Source organism: Hevea brasiliensis, chromosome 2, assembly GCF_030052815.1.
Source record: "Hevea brasiliensis isolate MT/VB/25A 57/8 chromosome 2, ASM3005281v1, whole genome shotgun sequence".
NCBI classification, from domain to species: Eukaryota; Viridiplantae; Streptophyta; class Magnoliopsida; order Malpighiales; family Euphorbiaceae; genus Hevea; species Hevea brasiliensis.
Window position 1 is genome coordinate 112,953,019 of NC_079494.1, and position 19,348 is coordinate 112,972,366.

General features: G+C 34.6%; 2 protein-coding genes across 2 annotated transcripts; both read right to left on the reverse strand.

Moving 5' to 3' along the window:
- Positions 1-2,511: 2,511 nt before the first annotated feature.
- On the reverse strand, positions 2,512-3,581 carry LOC110658061 (uncharacterized). Its single transcript, XM_058143167.1, has 2 exons — positions 3,569-3,581; positions 2,512-3,458 (listed from the first exon to the last, which is right to left on the reverse strand). The coding sequence occupies exons 1-2, from the start codon at positions 3,579-3,581 to the stop codon at positions 2,512-2,514; spliced, it is 960 nt and encodes a 319-aa protein (XP_057999150.1).
- Positions 3,582-14,959: 11,378 nt separating this feature from the next.
- On the reverse strand, positions 14,960-16,196 carry LOC110657747 (universal stress protein PHOS32). Its single transcript, XM_021815095.2, has 4 exons — positions 15,769-16,196; positions 15,567-15,670; positions 15,357-15,475; positions 14,960-15,251 (listed from the first exon to the last, which is right to left on the reverse strand). The coding sequence occupies exons 1-4, from the start codon at positions 15,947-15,949 to the stop codon at positions 15,167-15,169; spliced, it is 489 nt and encodes a 162-aa protein (XP_021670787.2). The 5' UTR covers positions 15,950-16,196; the 3' UTR covers positions 14,960-15,166.
- Positions 16,197-19,348: the final 3,152 nt, after the last annotated feature.

A 19,348-nucleotide genomic window follows, 5' to 3' on the forward strand; every position in this document is an offset into this window, starting at 1 on the left:
TCCATTCAAATTTTTTCCTCTACTGGCACACATGTCAACACTCCAGCCAAAGAGAGAATACAACACTAATTCCTCCCACTAGTTAAGCTAGTGAGGCATTTAGACATTTGGTCATGACACTGTGGTTTCAAACTATTTTCATAATTTTCTAAACAATAATTTGCAAATCAACACATACAATTTGCAAAAGAAAATTCAAAGAAGTTTTTATGTTGTGCACAAACCTCGTATGAGTCGCCTCTTGGCCTTGACTCGATGTTTCCTTTCCTTTCTCAGTAGCCTTTTCAACTGAACACACAATTTACAGTGTTTCAGTATCATAACTTATAATAAATCTAACAAATAAATTCATGTCTACTAAATTCTAGCCCTAATATGCTTAAATTAACGTTCTTTGAAATTTGTATTTCAGAGTTACTATTTATGGCATTATTCAGGTCAAAATGTTAACTTTCTCATGCTTAATAGGTATGTGAATTCCAATTACACCTACATACCACATTTTGAGTGCCTAATTTGTTGGTCTTGGTTGCCATTTCAAGTTTTAGGTCTCCTAAGAGAAAATTTAATTTTTTAGTTTTGGTGCCCTATTTTGCACTATTCCATTAGTCTAGTTACTGTGGGAATTTGGCTAAGTGTTTTCCATAAAAGTTATTTCTTATTATCTTATCTTTAATTCTCTTTTTGAATCACTCTATTTGGAGTTTTGTTGCCCAAGATATGGTCATTTTTCTAAGGCTGGCAAGATTAGTTCCAACCCAGAATTCTGGGCACTTTCTTGGTTCTGGTAGTTTTAGTCTGCTGACTGCAGCTCACTTTTTGGATGGATTATGGTCAGAATTTGGGTTTGTATTCTTCATAAAAGTTGTAGTGCTATGTCTCAGATTTTCATCGGTATAAAATTTAGGTCATTTGGACCTACCTACGCCAAGTTATGGCCAAATGAACAAACACTGTTCATTTAGTCATTTCTATACAGTGGCAGTGCACATTACCCGTATTTGACCTAATTGTTCACTATCTTAATGTCATTTTCTAGATCTGGTTTCTACATGAAAATTGTGTCATTATGTGTCTTCTTTCATATCCAATTATCCTTATACTAATTGAGATGGCAAAATTACAGTTTTGGTCCCTGAAAAAGACCTAGGTCAAACTGTCAGATTGGGATTCTTCACTAATCCGAATTGCATTTCATTTTCACTCATTCAAACACATCACAACTGGTCCCAATTGACCATTTCTAACCTCAATTAGGGTTAATTGCATCAATTGACCATTTTCTTCTATTTTTTCCGTCAATTTCAAGAACTTAAGAACCCTAATTTTGTAATTCATTCACTTAGTGCAAATAAAGTTTCTCACTATATTCTACACACTTAATTACACTTCTATATCACTTTAATTTAATCAAACTCAAACAATTTCAACTCCCATATACGCTGGCCAAAATTCCCAATTACTCCCTCCAATTTGTTTTGTTTTCATTTTCACTTTGATTCTAAGTTTATTTCACTAAATAAACGTAAATTTAACTACAATTTACACATTTTAATCACTAACCTTTACTTTGGATTTCCAACTCTCAATTCCTCAACTTTTCTTTCTTTTTTTCTTGATCAATCTTCTTTTCAAGTTGTCAAAATAAGGAAATTTAAGAAATTTGGGGAATTTATGGGGAGTTTTTAGAGTTTGTGAAGCTCAAAATCAAGCTTCAATGGAGGTTTTGAAAGAGAGAGAAGAGAGAGGGGTGAGGACGGCAATGAGAGAAAGAAAATGGCCAAATTTTTTTTTCTTTTTTTTTTATATGTAATTAAGTTAAATTTGACTTGGTTAAAATGTTAAATAATTTAATTCCTCTTTTATTGCATTATGCATATGTAATGTGATGATGTAAAAATTCAAATTTTCTTTTCTTTTTCTATTTCCTATATTTTTCCATTCTTCTTTAATTTAATTATGTTTTCTGAAATTTTCATTTCTCCGATTTTATTGGACGGTTAGGTCATGGGTCACCTCTAGGGGTGAATTGACCAATTTGCCCTTCACCTGTCTGATCTGGTTTGCATATAATTTGGTATTTCTTCTGGAATCCTGACCTAATTATTTGACCTACTTATCAACTCTTTTCTGTGATTTTCTCTTTTTCACTAGATTCGCCATAGTCCTTAGGACCGTGGAGTCAATTTTTTCCGTTCAAAATTAGGATTACAGTTGACCTCGCAGTCACTTTCCGGTAAGGTCACCCATCACTGTGACCCCCGGCTCATTTAACATTTTATGCTTTGTTTTTCTTATTTATACTTCACTATCTGGTACTCACTATTTATTTCCATTCAGGGCTTTTCTAGGTATCTTAAATATGATTCTATTCCTCTTAATTGTCTGGACCGATATCAGTTTTCGGAATAGTAAAATATATCAGACTATGCATATAGGGGTGTTACATTTGAAGAGTCGCCAAAAGAAACATTTCCATTGATCTTCTCATCAAGTTTCAAAAATTTTTCTTTATAGCCACACGTGATTGCTTGCTCCATTGTCCAAGTACCACGAACTATGGCCATCAAGATCTCCATCTTTGAGTGCTAGCAACAAGCTTGGTTCCTCTCCATCTTGGTTATCATCAACAAGATTGACTTTCTCCTCCCTATCATTTGAAGTGCCATGACATTCCCAAGAATAATGACCATATTTGTGACAATTGTAGCATTTAATGTTAGACTTTTCAAACCTTCTTTCATTTGATCGATAATAGTTACCTCTTCCTCTTCCTCTTCCTCTTCCATGACCTCTACTTGATTGTTGGCTTTTATATTTATTGTTGGCATGGTCTTGATTGCTTCTTCTTTTAGGTACTTGACCACGACCATGACCGCATCCTCTACCTCTTCCTCGTCCTCTTTGGCTTCCATCATCATTCAAAGAAACCTTGGTTTTGAGGATTCGCTCTAAAGGAGCTTCTTGTCTTCTTTTCATTTTGTCTTCATGAGCTTGCAAAGACACCTCTAACTCCTCAATTGTCATGGGTTCTAAATCTTTTGATTCTTCAATGGCAAACACCACATAATCAAATATTGGTGTCAAAGATCGAAGAATTTTCTCTACCACACGAACATCTTCTACCTTCTCACCAAATCTCTTAAATGGGCTCACTATAGACTTCACCCTTGTGCAAAAATCCGAAATGGATTCAACATCCTTCATTCGCAAAGCTTCAAATTGACCTCTTAACATTTGGAGTAGCACTTTCTTCAATCTGTCAACTCTTTGGAGTGAATTTTTCAAAATCTCCCAAGCTTGCTTTGCATTAGTAGCATCGGCCACCTTCAAGAACATAGATTCATCCAAACCTTGATGGATGAGAGTAAGGGCTTGTTGATCCTTCTTCCTTGCTTTTGCTAAAGCATCCTTCTCATTTTGAGATAATGATGCTTCATCTTCGAGTGGAGTAAAGCCTTATTAATAATATCCCACACATTTTGTGACCCAAGCAATGCTTTCATACAAATACACCAACTCTCCTAATTTTCTTTTGTAAGGCGAGGGAATTGAAAAGAAAGAAGACCACTGCTAGCCATTTCTCAAATTGTTCAAGATTAAAGAAAGATGCTCTGATACCACTTTGCTGGAAAAGAAAGTGGAGAGAAAAAACTATTTTGTGTTCCACACTTATTAACTTTTAAGTACAAGAGATATATATAAGAGTTTAGGCAACCCCTCAAGTTCTAGTTACATGAACCTAAGTTAATATCCATTCATGAACCATCTAAGAAACCAAAAAAGACACATACTTTGAACTATTACATTAATTATATTTAATCACCAAGAAAAAACTAAAAGACAAATGAACCTAGACATATATAGGAAATTTCAAATTATTTTTTCAACAGTCGCTTCCAGTACCTCATAAGATTCGTATTTTTATGTGGAAATCTAGTAGGAATTCACTGGCCATAAGAGAGAATTTATTCAAGCACAAATGTGCTGAGTCCCCTTGATAAGCACTCACAAACAGCACCCAAATTGTAACACCCCAAGATTTTAAATTTTATTATTTTATGAGCATTATTGGTATTTTAATTTTATTTAAATTTTAGGAAATTTTTTGAGATTTTTTTCAGATTTTGAAAATCGGGTTCGATTTTCCGAAAATATAAACTTTGATGATTTTTAAAAATTAATTTAAAGACCACATTGCAAAACTAAAAATATATTTGGAATCTACGAATTTTTTTGAGTTTTCTGGAATTTTTTCGAAATTTTTGGACCTCGTTTTCAGTCCCTAGGCAGAGTAAAAATTCAAAATTTTGTATTCTGAATCGGACCAGCCGAATCGAACCGGACCGGATCGGACCGATCGAATCGGACCAGCCTTTTCTTTTTCTTCCTTCTTCCTCCCGCGCGTGTCCGACCTCCTCCCCTTCTCTCTCTCTTTTCTCTCTCCTTCCTCCTCCCCTTGTCGCGCCGCCACCTCCCCTGCCTCCCCAGCTCGCCGACGCCGACCCCCAGCCGTCCCAGCCCACCGGCCGCCGCCCCAAACGGCCGAAAAATGCGCGCGAACGTCCCTCCCTCGCGCGCGCCACAGTTCGTCTTCCCGGCCAAAATCCGGCCGATCCGGCCACCAATCGGATCGGGTCTTGTGTCTAAACTCATCTACTCGTCGAGAGCTTTCCATAGACACCAAGAACACCGAAATCCATCGAGCGATTTGTCCAATTTTTACCCGGAAAATTTTAGCCCATTTTGACTTTCGGGCTAGATTTCTCGCAAACCGTGAATCCCACGAAAAAACCGAGAGTACCAGAGCGCTCCACTCGTCGAGAGCTTCGCGGCGACATAAATTTCGAATTTTTTCGACACTATTTTTCGGTGGATCCCACGGAACTTCGCAGTGTCTTTCCGAGTATTAAATGAGCTTAGAAAATTCTGAAAAATTTATGTACTAACCCCCGCGTTGTGGGCTTCATGTAGGTATCCTCAATTCGCGGAAATTCGATAGTTGACCGGGTCTGTGAATTTCCGGCCAGACAGACCCGTTACCGGAAAAGTCTCTGAATTAGACCGAGATTTTGGCTACCCCTCATTGTCAGATGTCCCGAGCGCGTTCCCGAAGTCGGAATCGGTAAAGGTAAACCCGAACCTTGCTTTTTCGTAATTTTCTAGTGCTTAAATAGGATTAAAAATTCATAAAATATTCGTGGTAGCTCAGAAAATTTTGATTCTTTTTGCAATAGCCTAGTAATATTGCTAAGGACCGCGGGGCAAAGTTTTAGAATTTTTAGAGCTTGTTTGGGTAGTTTTTGTAAAAATGATCAATTATAAGGACTAAATTGAAATTTTACATATTGTGATGGATGACTGATTTGATGGGCCCAGGAGGGGCTGTGTGATGTGATTGAGTTGTGGATATATGGATTGTGAATATAGAAGTGTGTTTTGAGCCATTTTGCAGGTTAGGTAAGTCCTAGGTATAGGGGAGACTCTGCCGGATTTTCGGCACGACTTAGGACGTATTTGGTCTTTTCTTGATTGTATTGAGTCATTTGTATTAAATAATTGTAATGTAATTGTCAGGTGAGCCGGGACAGCCTTCTTCCTCCGCCCAGCCGCCACAGTGACCGTTGTCAAGTCTGTGAGTAAAATATTAATTTTAATTGTAATTTCACTATTATTATATGTTCAAGCATGCCCATGCATCACTTATATGCATATATCTATGTAGATAAACTTTAGGCACGATTTATGTTGCATTCATAACTGTGAAAGTGCCATGTATGTTGCTGTGGTAATTTGGAGCAGTGTGCATGCGTTGGCGACATTCACTGAGGTGGTTTTTGGCTAGAAAGCATCTCATTCTTGGGACACGTGGTTTCTAGTGACGACATTCAAGTGGATCCCAAGAAAATTGAAGCTGTAACTGATTGGCTTAGGCCTACAACAGTCACTGAGGTGCGAAGTTTTCTGGGTTTAACTGGCTACTATAGGTGTTTTGTGTAAGATTTTTCCAGGATAGCGGCTCCCCTAACTAAATTAACTCGGAAGAATGTTCCATTCATTTGGACAGATGACTGTGAGAGGAGTTTCCAGAAGCTTAAGGAGTGTCTAACCACCGCCCCTGTGTTGACATTACCTATGAGTGGTGAAGGATACACCGTGTACTGTGACGCCTCCAGAGTTGGCCTAGAGTGTGTTTTGATGCAGAATGGAAAAGTAGTGGCTTATGCTTCAAGACAGCTGAAGAGGCATGAGCAGAACTACCCCACCCATGATTTGGAAATGGCGACTGTAGTCTTTGCACTAAAAATCTGGAGACACTACCTGTATGGTGAAGTGTGCGAGATATACACCGACCACAAGAGTTTGAAGTACATCTTCCAACAGAGGGATTTAAACTTGAGACAGAGGAGATGGATGGAGCTTCTGAAAGACTATGATTGCACCATCTAGTACCACCCTGGGAAAGCCAATGTAGTAGCAAATGCTTTGAGCAGAAAATCTTCTGGCAGTTTGGCGCACATTTCAGCAGAGAAGAGACCGTTAATTCAGGAGGTACATGAGTTGATGGATCAAGGTTTAATCCTAGATCTTTCAGATGAGGGGGTATTGCTGGCTCATTTTTCAGTGAGGCCAGACTTGAGAGACAGAGTTAGAGTTTCCCAGCACAGAGACCAACAATTGATGAAGATCATAGAAAGAGTACAGGAAGGTGAAGGTGGTGACTTTGGATTTGCCAATGATGGCGCCCTAGTGCAAGGTTCAAGGATATGTGTGCCCGATGTGGACAATCTCAGAAATGAAATCATGCAAGAGGCACACTATACATCAGACAGATGTCCACCCAGGTTCCACCAAGATGTACCATGATGTGAAAGATAGCTACTGGTAGAATGGCATGAAGAGAGACATAGCAGATTTTGTGTCCAAGTGCTTGACTTGTCAGAAGGTGAAGTTTGAACACCAGAGACCGTCAGGGAAGCTGCAAGAGCTCCCTATTCCAGAATGGAAGTGGGAAATGATCACTATGGATTTTGTGACTGGGTTGCCTCGTACCACGTGAGGATATGATTCGATATGGGTAATTGTGGACCGTCTAACCAAATCAGCTCACTTTTTGCCTGTGAAGACTACGTATTCGGTGGCACAGTACGCCCGACTCTACATTCGAGAAATAGTCAGATTGCATGGAGTTCCAGCTTCCATAATATCTGACAGAGGGCCCCAGTTCACTTCTCGGTTTTGGAGAAAGTTGCAGGAGGCACTTGGCACACAGTTGAACTTCAGTACGGCCTTCCACCCTCAGACAAACGGACAGTCTGAAAGGACAATCCAAACACTGGAAGACATGCTTCGCATGAGTGTTTTGGATTTTGGAGGTCAATGGGATGATCAGCTAGCTTTGGTGGAGTTTGCCTACAACAACAGTTACCATTCCAGCATAGGGATGGCACCCTATGAGGCACTATATGGAAGAAAGTGTAGGTCTCCTCTGTGTTGGACGGAAATGGGAGAAGCGAAGGTGCATGATGTAGACCTAGTGCAATACACTTCAGAAGCAGTTCCTTTAATCGAGCGATTGAAAACTTGACTTTCGATGGCGTAAGAGTTATGCACCCAGACGGAGGGATGTGGAGTTTGCGATGGCGACTATATATTCTGAAGGTTTCTCCGATGAAGGAGTCATGAGATTTGGAAAGAAGGGCAAGTTGGCACCTCGGTATATCGGACCTTTTGAGGTTACGGATAGAGTTGGGCGATTGCCTACGGTTGGAGCTACCACCCAACCTTTCTCACGTTCATCCCGTATTTCACATCTCTATGCTCAGGAAATACATTCCAGATCCTTCTCATGTACTACAACCAGATGTAATAGAGCTAAAAGAGAATTTGACATTTGAGGAGTAACCTGTAGCCATAGTGGACTATTAAGTGAGACAGCTAAGATCAAAACAGATCCCTATGGTTAAGGTTTTGTAGAGGAGCCAGTCAGTGGAAGAGTGCACTTGGGAGTCAGAACGGGACATGCGTAGCAAGTACCCTTATCTGTTCAATGTATAATCATGTGCTTTATTCTGCCTTGTGTAAAATTTGAGGACGAATTTTCTGTAAGGGGGGAAGAATGTAACACCCCAAGATTTTAAATTTTATTATTTTATGAGCATTATTGGTATTTTAATTTTATTTAAATTTTAGGAAATTTTTTGAGATTTTTTTGGATTTTGAAAATCGGGTTCGATTTTCCGAAAATATAAATTTTGATGATTTTTAAAAATTAATTTAAAGACCACATGGCAAAACTAAAAATATATTTGGAATCTACGAATTTTTCTGAGTTTTCTGGAATTTTTTCGAAATTTTTGGACCTCGTTTTCGGTCCCGAGGCAGAGTAAAAATTCAAAATTTTGTATCCTGAATCAGACCGGTCGAATCAAACTGAACCGGATCGGACCGGTCGAATCGGACCGACTTTTTCTTTTTCTTCCTTCTTCCTCCCGCGCGCGTCCGACCTCCTCCCCTTCTCTCTCTCTTTTCTCTCTCCTCCCTCCTCCCCTTGTCGTGCCGCCAACCGTGAATCCCACGAAAAAACCGAGAGTACCAGAGTGCTCCACTCGTCGAGAGCTTCGCGGCGACATAAATTTCAAATTTTTCCGACACCGTTTTTCGGTGGGTCCCACAGAACTTCGCAGTGTCTTTTCGAGCATTAAATGAGCTTAGAAAATTCTGAAAAATTTATGTACTAACCCCCGTGTTGTGGGCTTCGTGTAGGTATCCTCAATTCGAGAAAATTCGACAGTTGATCGGGTCTGTGAATTTCCGGCCAGACAGACCCGTTACCGGAAAAGTCTCCGAATTGGACCGAGGTTTTGGCTACCCCCCCATTGTCAGACGTCCCGAGCGTGTTCCCGAAGTCGGAATTGGCAAAGGTAAACCCGAACCTTGCTTTTTCGTAATTTTCTAGTGCTTAGATAGGATTAAAAATTCATAAAATATTCGTGGTAGCTCAGAAAATTTTGATTCTTTTTGCAATAGCCTAGTAATATTGCTAAGGACCGCGGGGCAAATTTTTAGAATTTTTAGAGCTTGTTTGGGTAGTTTTTGCAAAAATGATCAATTATAAGGACTAAATTGAAATTTTACATATTGTGATGGATGACTGATTTGATGGGCCCAGGAGGGGCTGTGTGATGTGATTGAGTTGTGGATATATGGATTGTGAATATAGAAGTGTGTTTTGAGCCATTTTACAGGTTGGGTAGGTCCTAGGTATAGGGGAGACTCTGCCGGATTTTCGGCACGACTTAGGACGTATTTGGTCTTTTCTTGATTGTATTGAGTCATTTGTATTAAATAATTGTAATGTAATTGTCAGGTGAGCCGATGACCTTCTTCCTCCGCCCGCGCCACAAAGGCCGTTGTCAAGTCTGTGAGTAAAATATTAATTTTAATTGTAATTTCACTATTATTATATGTTCAAGCATGCCCATGCATCACTTATATGCATATATCTATGTAGATAAACTTTAGGCACGATTTATGTTGCATTCATAACTGTGAAAGTGCCATGTATGTTGCTGTGGTAATTTGGAGCAGTGTGCGTGCGTTGGCATGCGTGTGATGTGGTGTGGACTATGGATAGGACGGGTAGTCACGGCTTGAGATCTTCGCTGGGACCCGATCCTTCGGGGGGTAGTCATGGCTTGAGTTCTTCACTGGGACCCCCGATTTGGTTTATTAAGCGAAAGTCCGGCTTGAGTTCTTCGCTAGCACCAGGTTGGATTTAAGAGAGCTGTATAGGGGATCAGCTCCCATATATTATGATTGATATCACTGGGTGTGTGAATGCTCCAAATTACCTTTTTGATGTTATGATGTGAAAATGTTGTTGATGTTGCATTTCACTCTACAGGGTGCATTAGTTTTAGATAGTTATAGAGATTATGGTTAAAATTGATATTTTACTCTCTGAGTCGAACGCTCACTCCTGTTCAATATTTTTTCAGGCCACAGGAGGATATTTTTGAGATTAACCTGCTTTCTTCCTCGCAGGTCGATTATTAACGTTTGTATAAACTTGTTAAATCTTAGAACTTCCGCATGTGTTAGAAATATTTATTTGATATGGGTCTATAAACTAAATTATTATTTTGGACCTGTAAACTTAATATTCTATGCATGTTTGATGGATTGGATGAGGGAGCTGAGCTCCCATTTATTTTTATGCTGATGAGTATGTGGGGGGTGAGCTGAGCTCCCCAATTGAGTATTTATTGTGTTTATAGGTCGGGTGAGTCAAAAACTCCCTGTTGAAAGGTCCATTTTATGGCCAGACTCTGTCCGGTTGATTTCTTGAAATTGGGCCCAAATGGGCCTTAGAGTTGGGTTAAGTGAATAGTTAGGCTTACTACGGGCCTCGGGGGCTTTAGGCTGGCCCAGGTCCTAGTGCCGGTCCGGCCCATAAGTTGGGTCGTGACACAAATTCATCCATCCAACAAGGCAGACTTTGCATCCACTCAACACAATATCAATCAATGTGATAAGGCACTAGGAAGAAATGCAAAAGAAAATGTATTGATCGAGTGTCAAAATACAATTAGAACCTTTCAAAGAGTACCTTGATCATCAAAATAAGACAAGCAATGTGATCAGATTGCTTAAATCCAAGTTCTTACAAGAAACAAGGAAGAAAATACAAGCTCACTCATTCAACAATGGTGGCAGAATTCTCTGGAGTGTTTTCTCTAAAAAATGACTCTTCGAGTTACCCAAAAAAAATAAAGAAGACATGTATATATAAAGATGGGGCACTAACAAAGTGCTGCCTACTTGGCACTACAAGATAAAAGAAATGAAAATATCCTCCTTAAAATGTGGCATCTGGTATGGGAAAGAATATTCTAGATTTGGGATAGCTGTCATGGGAAGAACATTCCAGATTTGCTCAATTGGCCAAATCATCTAAAGCCATGTGTACTGGTAAGATGGCAGCCAAGTAATCTCCAAATGCCAGGTTGGCCAAATGTGGGAGGGACAAGTCACCTCGTGGGTGATGACGTGGCACCGTGCGGCATATTGCCTATTTGAGTGAGAATGATCCACTTGGTCTCCAATAATAAACATGACGGTTCAATGTGATTAGCATTTGTCTCGTAGTGCCTCCAATGCTCAATGATTAGATTTTGAAGTTCTCTTGCCCTTGCTCTAGTAATGAGACCTCTGAACAATGGAAGAGGTTCTGTTGGCTCCTCATCACCCCTAGTTGTCAATCATCATACTGAAACTATGGAACACCTTCTGATTCTTTGTTCTCATGCAAAAGCAGCATAGTTTGGTTCTGCCTTAGGTTTCTTTCCCTCCGAGGTTGGGTTTAGATCTTTTAAAGAATGGTGGGAATTGATGACTAATGTACCTAATGGCATTGACAAGAGAGAGTTGAAATTAGCGGCTTTTATGTGCTGGTATGTTTGGAAAACCCGTAATGAAGCAATCTTCAAGTCTTGTCATCCGGACTCTATCATCACTTTCAGAACAGCTCAAAAAGAGCTGGACGAACAACAGTCCCTTTCTGTTCAGGAGCAACGTCCCTTGTCTCATTATTAACTGGATGTCAGTTGCGCAATGCATACTTGGAACTTAACCAACCACCCCCCCTCCTCACACCCCCTCTGCAGGAGTCTTTAAAATTAACGTAGATGCTTCTTATGAGCAAGGTGTAGGTTTGGCTGGGTATGGAGTAGTCGTTCGAAATGCGACAGGTCATCTTTTTGATGCATGTGCAGGATCTTTTGTTAGCTCCTCAGCCCTTGCTGCAGAAGTTTTTTCTTGATGAGCTGCTGTTTCCTTTAGCATCAGTAGAGGTTTTCAGAATGCTACAATAGAAACTGATTGTCCTCAGTTGGCTCAGATCATTTCTGCTCCTCTAGCTTCGCTCCCAGGGAGTTAGGGGCTTTTGACAAAAATACAAAATACCAAAAAAGGGTGAGTTTGAAACTAATTACCAAAAAGTGGTGAATTTTGCTGAAGTGGACGAAGTGAGTGCGGGACGCTAATTATAATAGCGTTTTTAAGGTCCGGACGCTATTCAAAATAGCATCCGCTTAAAAAAGTTGAAAGGAGAGCTGGACGCTATTCAAAATAGCGTCCAGCTCTCCTTGCAATAATTAAAAATTAATTAAAAAAAATTTAAAGGTTGGACGCTACTTATAGTAGCGTCCAACCTTTTTTTTTTAATTTTTAATAATTTTATTTTATATTTTAAATAAAATATAAATATTATTTTAATAAATAAAATTATAATATGTAATATTATATATTATAATATTTTTATTATAAATATTTTTTTTAATTTAAAATTAAATTGAAATTTAATAAAATAAAAAATTAAAATTAAAAAATAAATAATTAAAAAAATTTAAAAAAAGTTGGACGCTACTATAAGTAACGTCCAATCTTTTTTTTTTATTTTATTAAATTTTATTTTATATTTTAAATAAAATATAAATATTATTTTAATAAATAAAATTATAATATTATATATTATAATATTTTTATTATGAATATTTTTTTTAATTTAAAATTAAATTAAAATTTAATAAAATAAAAAATTAAAATTAAAAAATAAATAATTAAAAAATTTAAGAAAAGTTGGACGCAGCGTCCAACTTTTCTTTAAAATTTTAATTATTTATTTTATATTTTAAATAAATTAAAATTATTATTTTAATAAATAAAATTATAATATTTAATATTATATATTATAATATTTTTGTTATAAATATTATCTTTTTAATTTAAAATTAAATTAAAATTTAATAAAATTAAAAAATAAAATTAAAAAAATAAATAATTAAAAAGGTTTAAAAAAATTAAACGCAACTTATTGTCTAATTTTTTAAATTATTTTATTTTATATTTTTATTATAATTTTTTAATATTTTTTATTTTTTAATTTATTTAAAATATAAAATAAAATAATTAAAAATATTATATAATATATAATATTAATTATTATAATTTTATTTATTAAAATAATATTTTTAATTTATTTAAAATATAAAGTAAAATAATTAAAAATTTAAAGAAAAGTTGGACAGTAGCGTCCAACTTTTCTTAAATTTTTTTAATTATTTATTTTTTAATTTTAATTTTTTATTTTATTAAATTTTAATATAATTTTAAATTAAAAAAAATATTCATAATAAAAATATTATAATATATAATATTAAATTTTATAATTTTATTTATTAAAATAATATTTATATTTTATTTAAAATATAAAATAAAATTTAATAAAATAAAAAAAGATTGAACGCTACGTGCAACTTTTCTTAAATTTTTTTTATTATTTATTTTTTAAATTTAATTTTTTATTTTATTAAATTTTAATTTAATTTTAAATTAAAAAATAATATTTATAATAAAAATATTATAATATATAATATTAAATATTATAATTTTATTTATTAAAATAATATTTATATTTTATTTAAAATATAAAATAAAATTTAATAAAATAAAAAAAAAATTGGATGCTACTTACAGTAGCGTCCAACTTTTCTTAAATTTTTTTAATTATTTATTTTTTAAATTTAATTTTTTATTTTATTAAATTTTAATTTAATTTTAAATTAAAAAATAATATTTATAATAAAAATATTATAATATATAATATTAAATATTATAATTTTATTTATTAAAATAATATTTATATTTTATTTAAAATATAAAATAAAATTTAATAAAATAAAAAAAAATTGGATGCTACTTACAGTAGCGTCCAACTTTTCTTAAAATTTTTTAATTATTTATTTTTTAAATTTAATTTTTTATTTTATTAAATTTAATTTAATTTTAAATTAAAAAATAATATTTATAATAAAAATATTATAATATATAATATTATATATTATAATTTTATTTATTAAAATAATATTTTTAATTTATTTAAAATATGAAATAAAATTATTAAAAATAAAAAAAAAGTTGGACGCTACTGTAAGTAGCGTCCAACCCTTAAATTTTTTTTAATTAATTTTTTATTATTGTAAAGAGAGCTGGACGCTACTTTAAATAGAGCCCAGCTCTCCTTTCAACTTTTTCAGGCGGACACTATTTTAAATAGAGTTCGAATCTTAAAAAATTATTATAATTAACATTCCACACTCACCTCGTCCACTTCAGTAAAATTTATTTTTTTTTAATAATTAATTTTAAACTCACTCTTTTTTAATATTTTATATTTTTTATTACACCTTTTTTTATCAAAAGCCTGGAGTTTGAGGCTATCATTCAGGATGTGAACAGATCTCTGACAGATCTTCCTTCTGTTATTGTTATTTTTATCTACAAATGGGCAAATGACTGTGCTCACAGGGTTGCTAATTCTCTAAGGTCGGGGTTATTATGTAGTGGCCTAATTCTGTAACGTATGCCTAGCTTTTTAGTTTATGCATGCTCAACATAGTTTGGTTAGATTATTTACTAAAAGTATAACAATAACAAAAGGTTATATATGAATTATATATTAATTAATAAATATTTTGTTTTGGTCATCCTTGTTGCCATTTTTAAGATGACTGAATTGAAGACTGAAAATTTTATGAATTAATAATCAAATCAAAATTAAAACAAATTTTCTTATACTGAAGTAAACCAATTTTGTCGTTTGATTTCGACTTCAACTCTGTTTTCATTGGCTATTTGCCGTAGTTGGTATTTCTATAATTTGAATAAGTCTCGCTGCTGGTAAATTTGTGTTAAGCTCGTGTGGATTAGGCCTGTATGCAGGGTATCACTTCTGTTGGAGCTAGCTGGTGGAACCCACACCTTGACAATTTATGTTGATACGCCACTGTAAGATGGCTGTATCTGCTTTTTCTTTGAACACACACAGTAGATGATAATGCAACCACCATAGCAGGGGAAATTCTACTATGTTCAAATCACGTGAATTCGGGAAGAGTGTGAGAAATCAATGCACTGTTCTTATAATCAGAAGATGCACTGAATAATTTCTCTTTTCATAGTTCCTGCTAGACGGAATGAAATGGATTTGTGATACAAGGGCTGGCCCTTTTATAAGCAGATAAGGATATTCTATATGTATATGTACAAGATTCTAGCAGAAAGATGGAATCATCCCTTGGAAAGTTTGTGGCAGGAAATTAAGTCAATTTTCCTCTGGGTGCTTCACGATCACCACTGGACATTTTACATGCTTGGCACAGTGGTCGCTCACACTTCCAAGGATAGCTCTGCAGTAATAATCAATGAATAAATGAGATGAGACCTTTAAGACAAGAATTGGAAAAAAAAATAAAAAAATTCAATCTCTGAGTGGAAAATTTTGCCATTACTACCTTTTCAAGAAACCATAACCATGGCTTCCCATAACAAGGATGTCAGCGTCAAGTTTCTCTACTGTATTACATATCACATCCTTTGCCTCTCCTCTCCCAACTACTCTTTCTACTTTTACCTGCACGGATCCTCAAATCCATGACCAAAAGTAAAAGGAAGGGAAGAAATTATTCAGAAACTCAAAAAAAAAAAAAAAAAGAGTGATTTACATTGAAGTTCCTGTAGACAGCTTCTGCTCGTTGCATCACGGAGTTCACCAAATCCTTGCCATATTTTTCCATGGTAGAAATCGCATCACCAGAAAACATGTACCCTGCAATCAAATATCACCTTTTCACATATTATTTTGGAATTCTAGTTAATTAACCAAAAATATGTGAAGCAATCTAAGAGAGCTAGAACTGGAAAAACCTGCAGCGTCAAAGGGAGAGTAGACAGGAGGTGGGGGCCTAACGTAAAGGAGGACTAGAGTGCTATTAGAAGTGGGAGAGACAAGGTTAGAGAGACACCAAAAGAGAGCATGCATGCTCTCCCTGCTCTCATCCACTGCCACCACTATCTTTCGGCCTGTCTTGGTGTTCCCTCCTTCCATTTTTGACACCTTGATAATTTATGTGCCTTTTTTGTGTCAAGGCTGCTGCCTGTTGTTGCGATATACGGACGCAAGAAATTTCTGGGCCTGAAAATGTCGATAACAAAACAATTACACACCGTATTTATAGATGGTATTGGCTATGGTTTTTAAGTTTCCGGTTTGAGGTCTTGGGTTGCGTATTTGGATGGATCCTTGATTTGGGGTTTGCGAAATAATTGAAACGGCGGCTTGGTAGATTCTGTATCAAGGTAAATAGGAAAAGACCCATATGCCATTCCAAGATTTCTTTGTAAAGGCAATAGAATTTGCTTTGTACTATTATCTAGTAGAATTTTACAAGGTTTTGCAGCTTGTTTTGAGAATAATGATAGGATTTTACATCACTTGGATAACATGCCATTGGTTATGGGTAGGACCAACTGAGATTGAAAAAGCAAGTGACAGTTAGGCTGTCGAAATCCGGAGGAGAAAAATAAAAGCAAACTATACATCGAACTAGGATCATTGTGCTAAATATCTGTGCAGCCAGGTGGAGGCTCAGCCACCAAAGGTGTTATAGTCATAAGCTCATCCAATTGATCACAGGTTTTGAAGATATTTAGTAAACAGAAGCTTCTGATCTTAGTTGGATTATGAGCTCATCCAAAATTATTGAGATGTAGTAAGATAGCTTTATATTCAATCAAAATACTGAATTTCCTTATCTTAGTTGGATTATGAGCTCATCCTTCACTATTGAGACAAAATAAGGTGGCTTTATATTCAATCAAAATACTGAATTTCCAGGAAAACCCACTGAAAATTGGTTTTTATTAGAGGAAAGCGGACAAGTGATCTTTCTTCTGGATGATGATTTGATATACATGTTACCATTTACTGTTTTGGGGCCAATTTCGTTGCTCCAGTTGACATTTAAGAGTTCGTAATTTATACGCTACAATTTCATGTTTTCATAAAATATTAATAAAATTTTATAATTAATTTAATATTTCTTTTGCCGCATTTAAAGTATTTTTTAAGATTTTTATATAATAATTGAGGAAATATTTAGATAATCATATTTTTATAAAAAAAATATTGATAATAATTATCTTATGTTTAATTAAAATAGAGAAAATTAATAAAAAATAAATAAAAACATCAGAATAAAAAAAGGTAAGTCAAAAAAAATAATTAATATTTTTTAATTTTCTTAAAAAGTAAATAATATAAAAATAAAAATTAAATTATTACTTGAAACGAAATGGAAGGAGTATTTTATTATTGGGAAATGGCATGCTTTGCCTTATCAATTTTTGTGAATTACAATAGCGGATCAGAGGATAAAATCTGAAATTACTACTTCTTTCAGATAAATTATTAAGTGCACTTAATATATATACATTATCTCTCACAATCACATAAAATTCACTTTTTATATTATAAAAATGATCTACATTTTCTGTAAGAGATAATATTATTTTTTTAATATTCCTGATGTATTTAATAACTTGCCCTTCTTCTATCTACTTTAATCTGTCATCGTTAGAAATTATTTTGTTATCCATAATTATGTGTGTTTCTAAAAGGAGTATTAATTATTTTTTTTTAATTTTATTCTTATCTCTACTAAACATAATAATTATATTTTCTTAAAACTTATCATAACATTTATTATCTTTTAATTAGATGAGATAAAAAAATAATTTAATTAAATTAATAAATATTTTATTTAATTTAAATAATTTTATTATAAAAACCTTAAGGATAAATAAAAATGAATTGAAGGAGTGTTATTTTTTTATTTATTGTACAGCTTTACTCCTGGCCCTCTCGATTCCTATCATGGAGTTTAGGACTTGGACCATGGGCCAGATTAAACAATCTAAAACCCAACAAACCATCTCTTGAAACCTTTTTTTATAACGTTTGAATTTGAAGCAAAGGTTCCTTCAACTGCCATCCTCTCTCTTTCTCCTAATTGTTTCTTGTTGTTACTGAGTTTGGGTAACATTCACCCAAATCATCTGCCTTCCTCAAAGTGATTATCTGATTACAAATTACACCAACCCCACCTGTAAGCAACATTACCAGATTCATTATAATTAAATATTACAATGCCTTGGGGCATTTTTAGTGTACATAATGTCCTCCAAACTTGTAGGAGGATAACACAAGCAAGTCCCGTAGGCATGAATGCTAATAATGGAATTAAACAATGCTTTTGCATTAAAAATTTTAAAATCATGAGCACTTAAATTTATGCAGTTGCTGCAAATGAAAAGAGTGTTTACATGATGGATCAAGTAAAGAGGCAACGGGAAGAGACATGGAGGCCATACAAAAACCATCGTTTTTTACCCCACCAGTCCACCACCAACACCAAGCCACAATTTGCCGACCGCTTGCTTTGCTAAACCTTCAAAAATCGCACTCTCTCATCGCCAATTGTGGGCTTAGCGAAACATCCAATTTTTAAGGCGGAGAATGAATTTTTTTAATAGATAAGATCGAACACGGGATAAGCACATACACCAGGATCCCATTCCTTCTTTAATAATTTTTTATTAATTAATTAATTCAACGAGTAAAATTTACAACAGAAAGGGACATCATCGAGCGTCGAAAAAAGGGGCCCCACTGTGTCACCGGTGCTGATGGTTTTTTCGGTGACCGCGTTTCCATTTTTTATTAAAATTATATTTTATTTTCCAGAGGGGTGTGGGGGCCCATATTTTTAAATTTCAGGTAGTCAGAGGTAGACGGTTTAGAGCCGTTAAATGGCAGATCGGAGGCTTTTTATTCAAACCTCCAAGGAGAAATTGTGTTTAAATTTGACACAGACGGAAAGAGCCAAAGTTGGACAGAGAAAATTGAAACATAATTACATCAATACCCTTTTTGGCTATCTTTCTCTCTCCCATTATTATTAATTTTTTTCACACAATTATTTTAATAGGAAATAGATAAACAGGTAATGTAATAATCCGTAATTTAACAAATTAAATTAATAATTTATGATATTTAAAATGTAGATGGAAAGAAAGATATAGAGAAGCAAAGAATCCTACAAATGGAACAAAGTCATATGGTTCCAATCATTCTCCAAGTAATTACAGCTTGCTTCACCATGAAAATCGCCAGTCTCTTGTACACATTTGCAGGTCTATTTCACATTCCAGCTTCATTGCACTTCCCATCTATAAAAAAAAATTCCAGCTTCCAATGAAACCGTGTCGCTTGATTGAGCCCACGTCCGTCCAAAAACAAAATAATAATAATAATAATAATAATAATAATAATAATAATAAATATTTAGATTTATTTTAATTTAATAATATTATATCAACTGAAATTAATTGTATTAAAAAACAATAAAAAAATTCAGGGTAATTTTTTTTTTCTCATAAATCCATA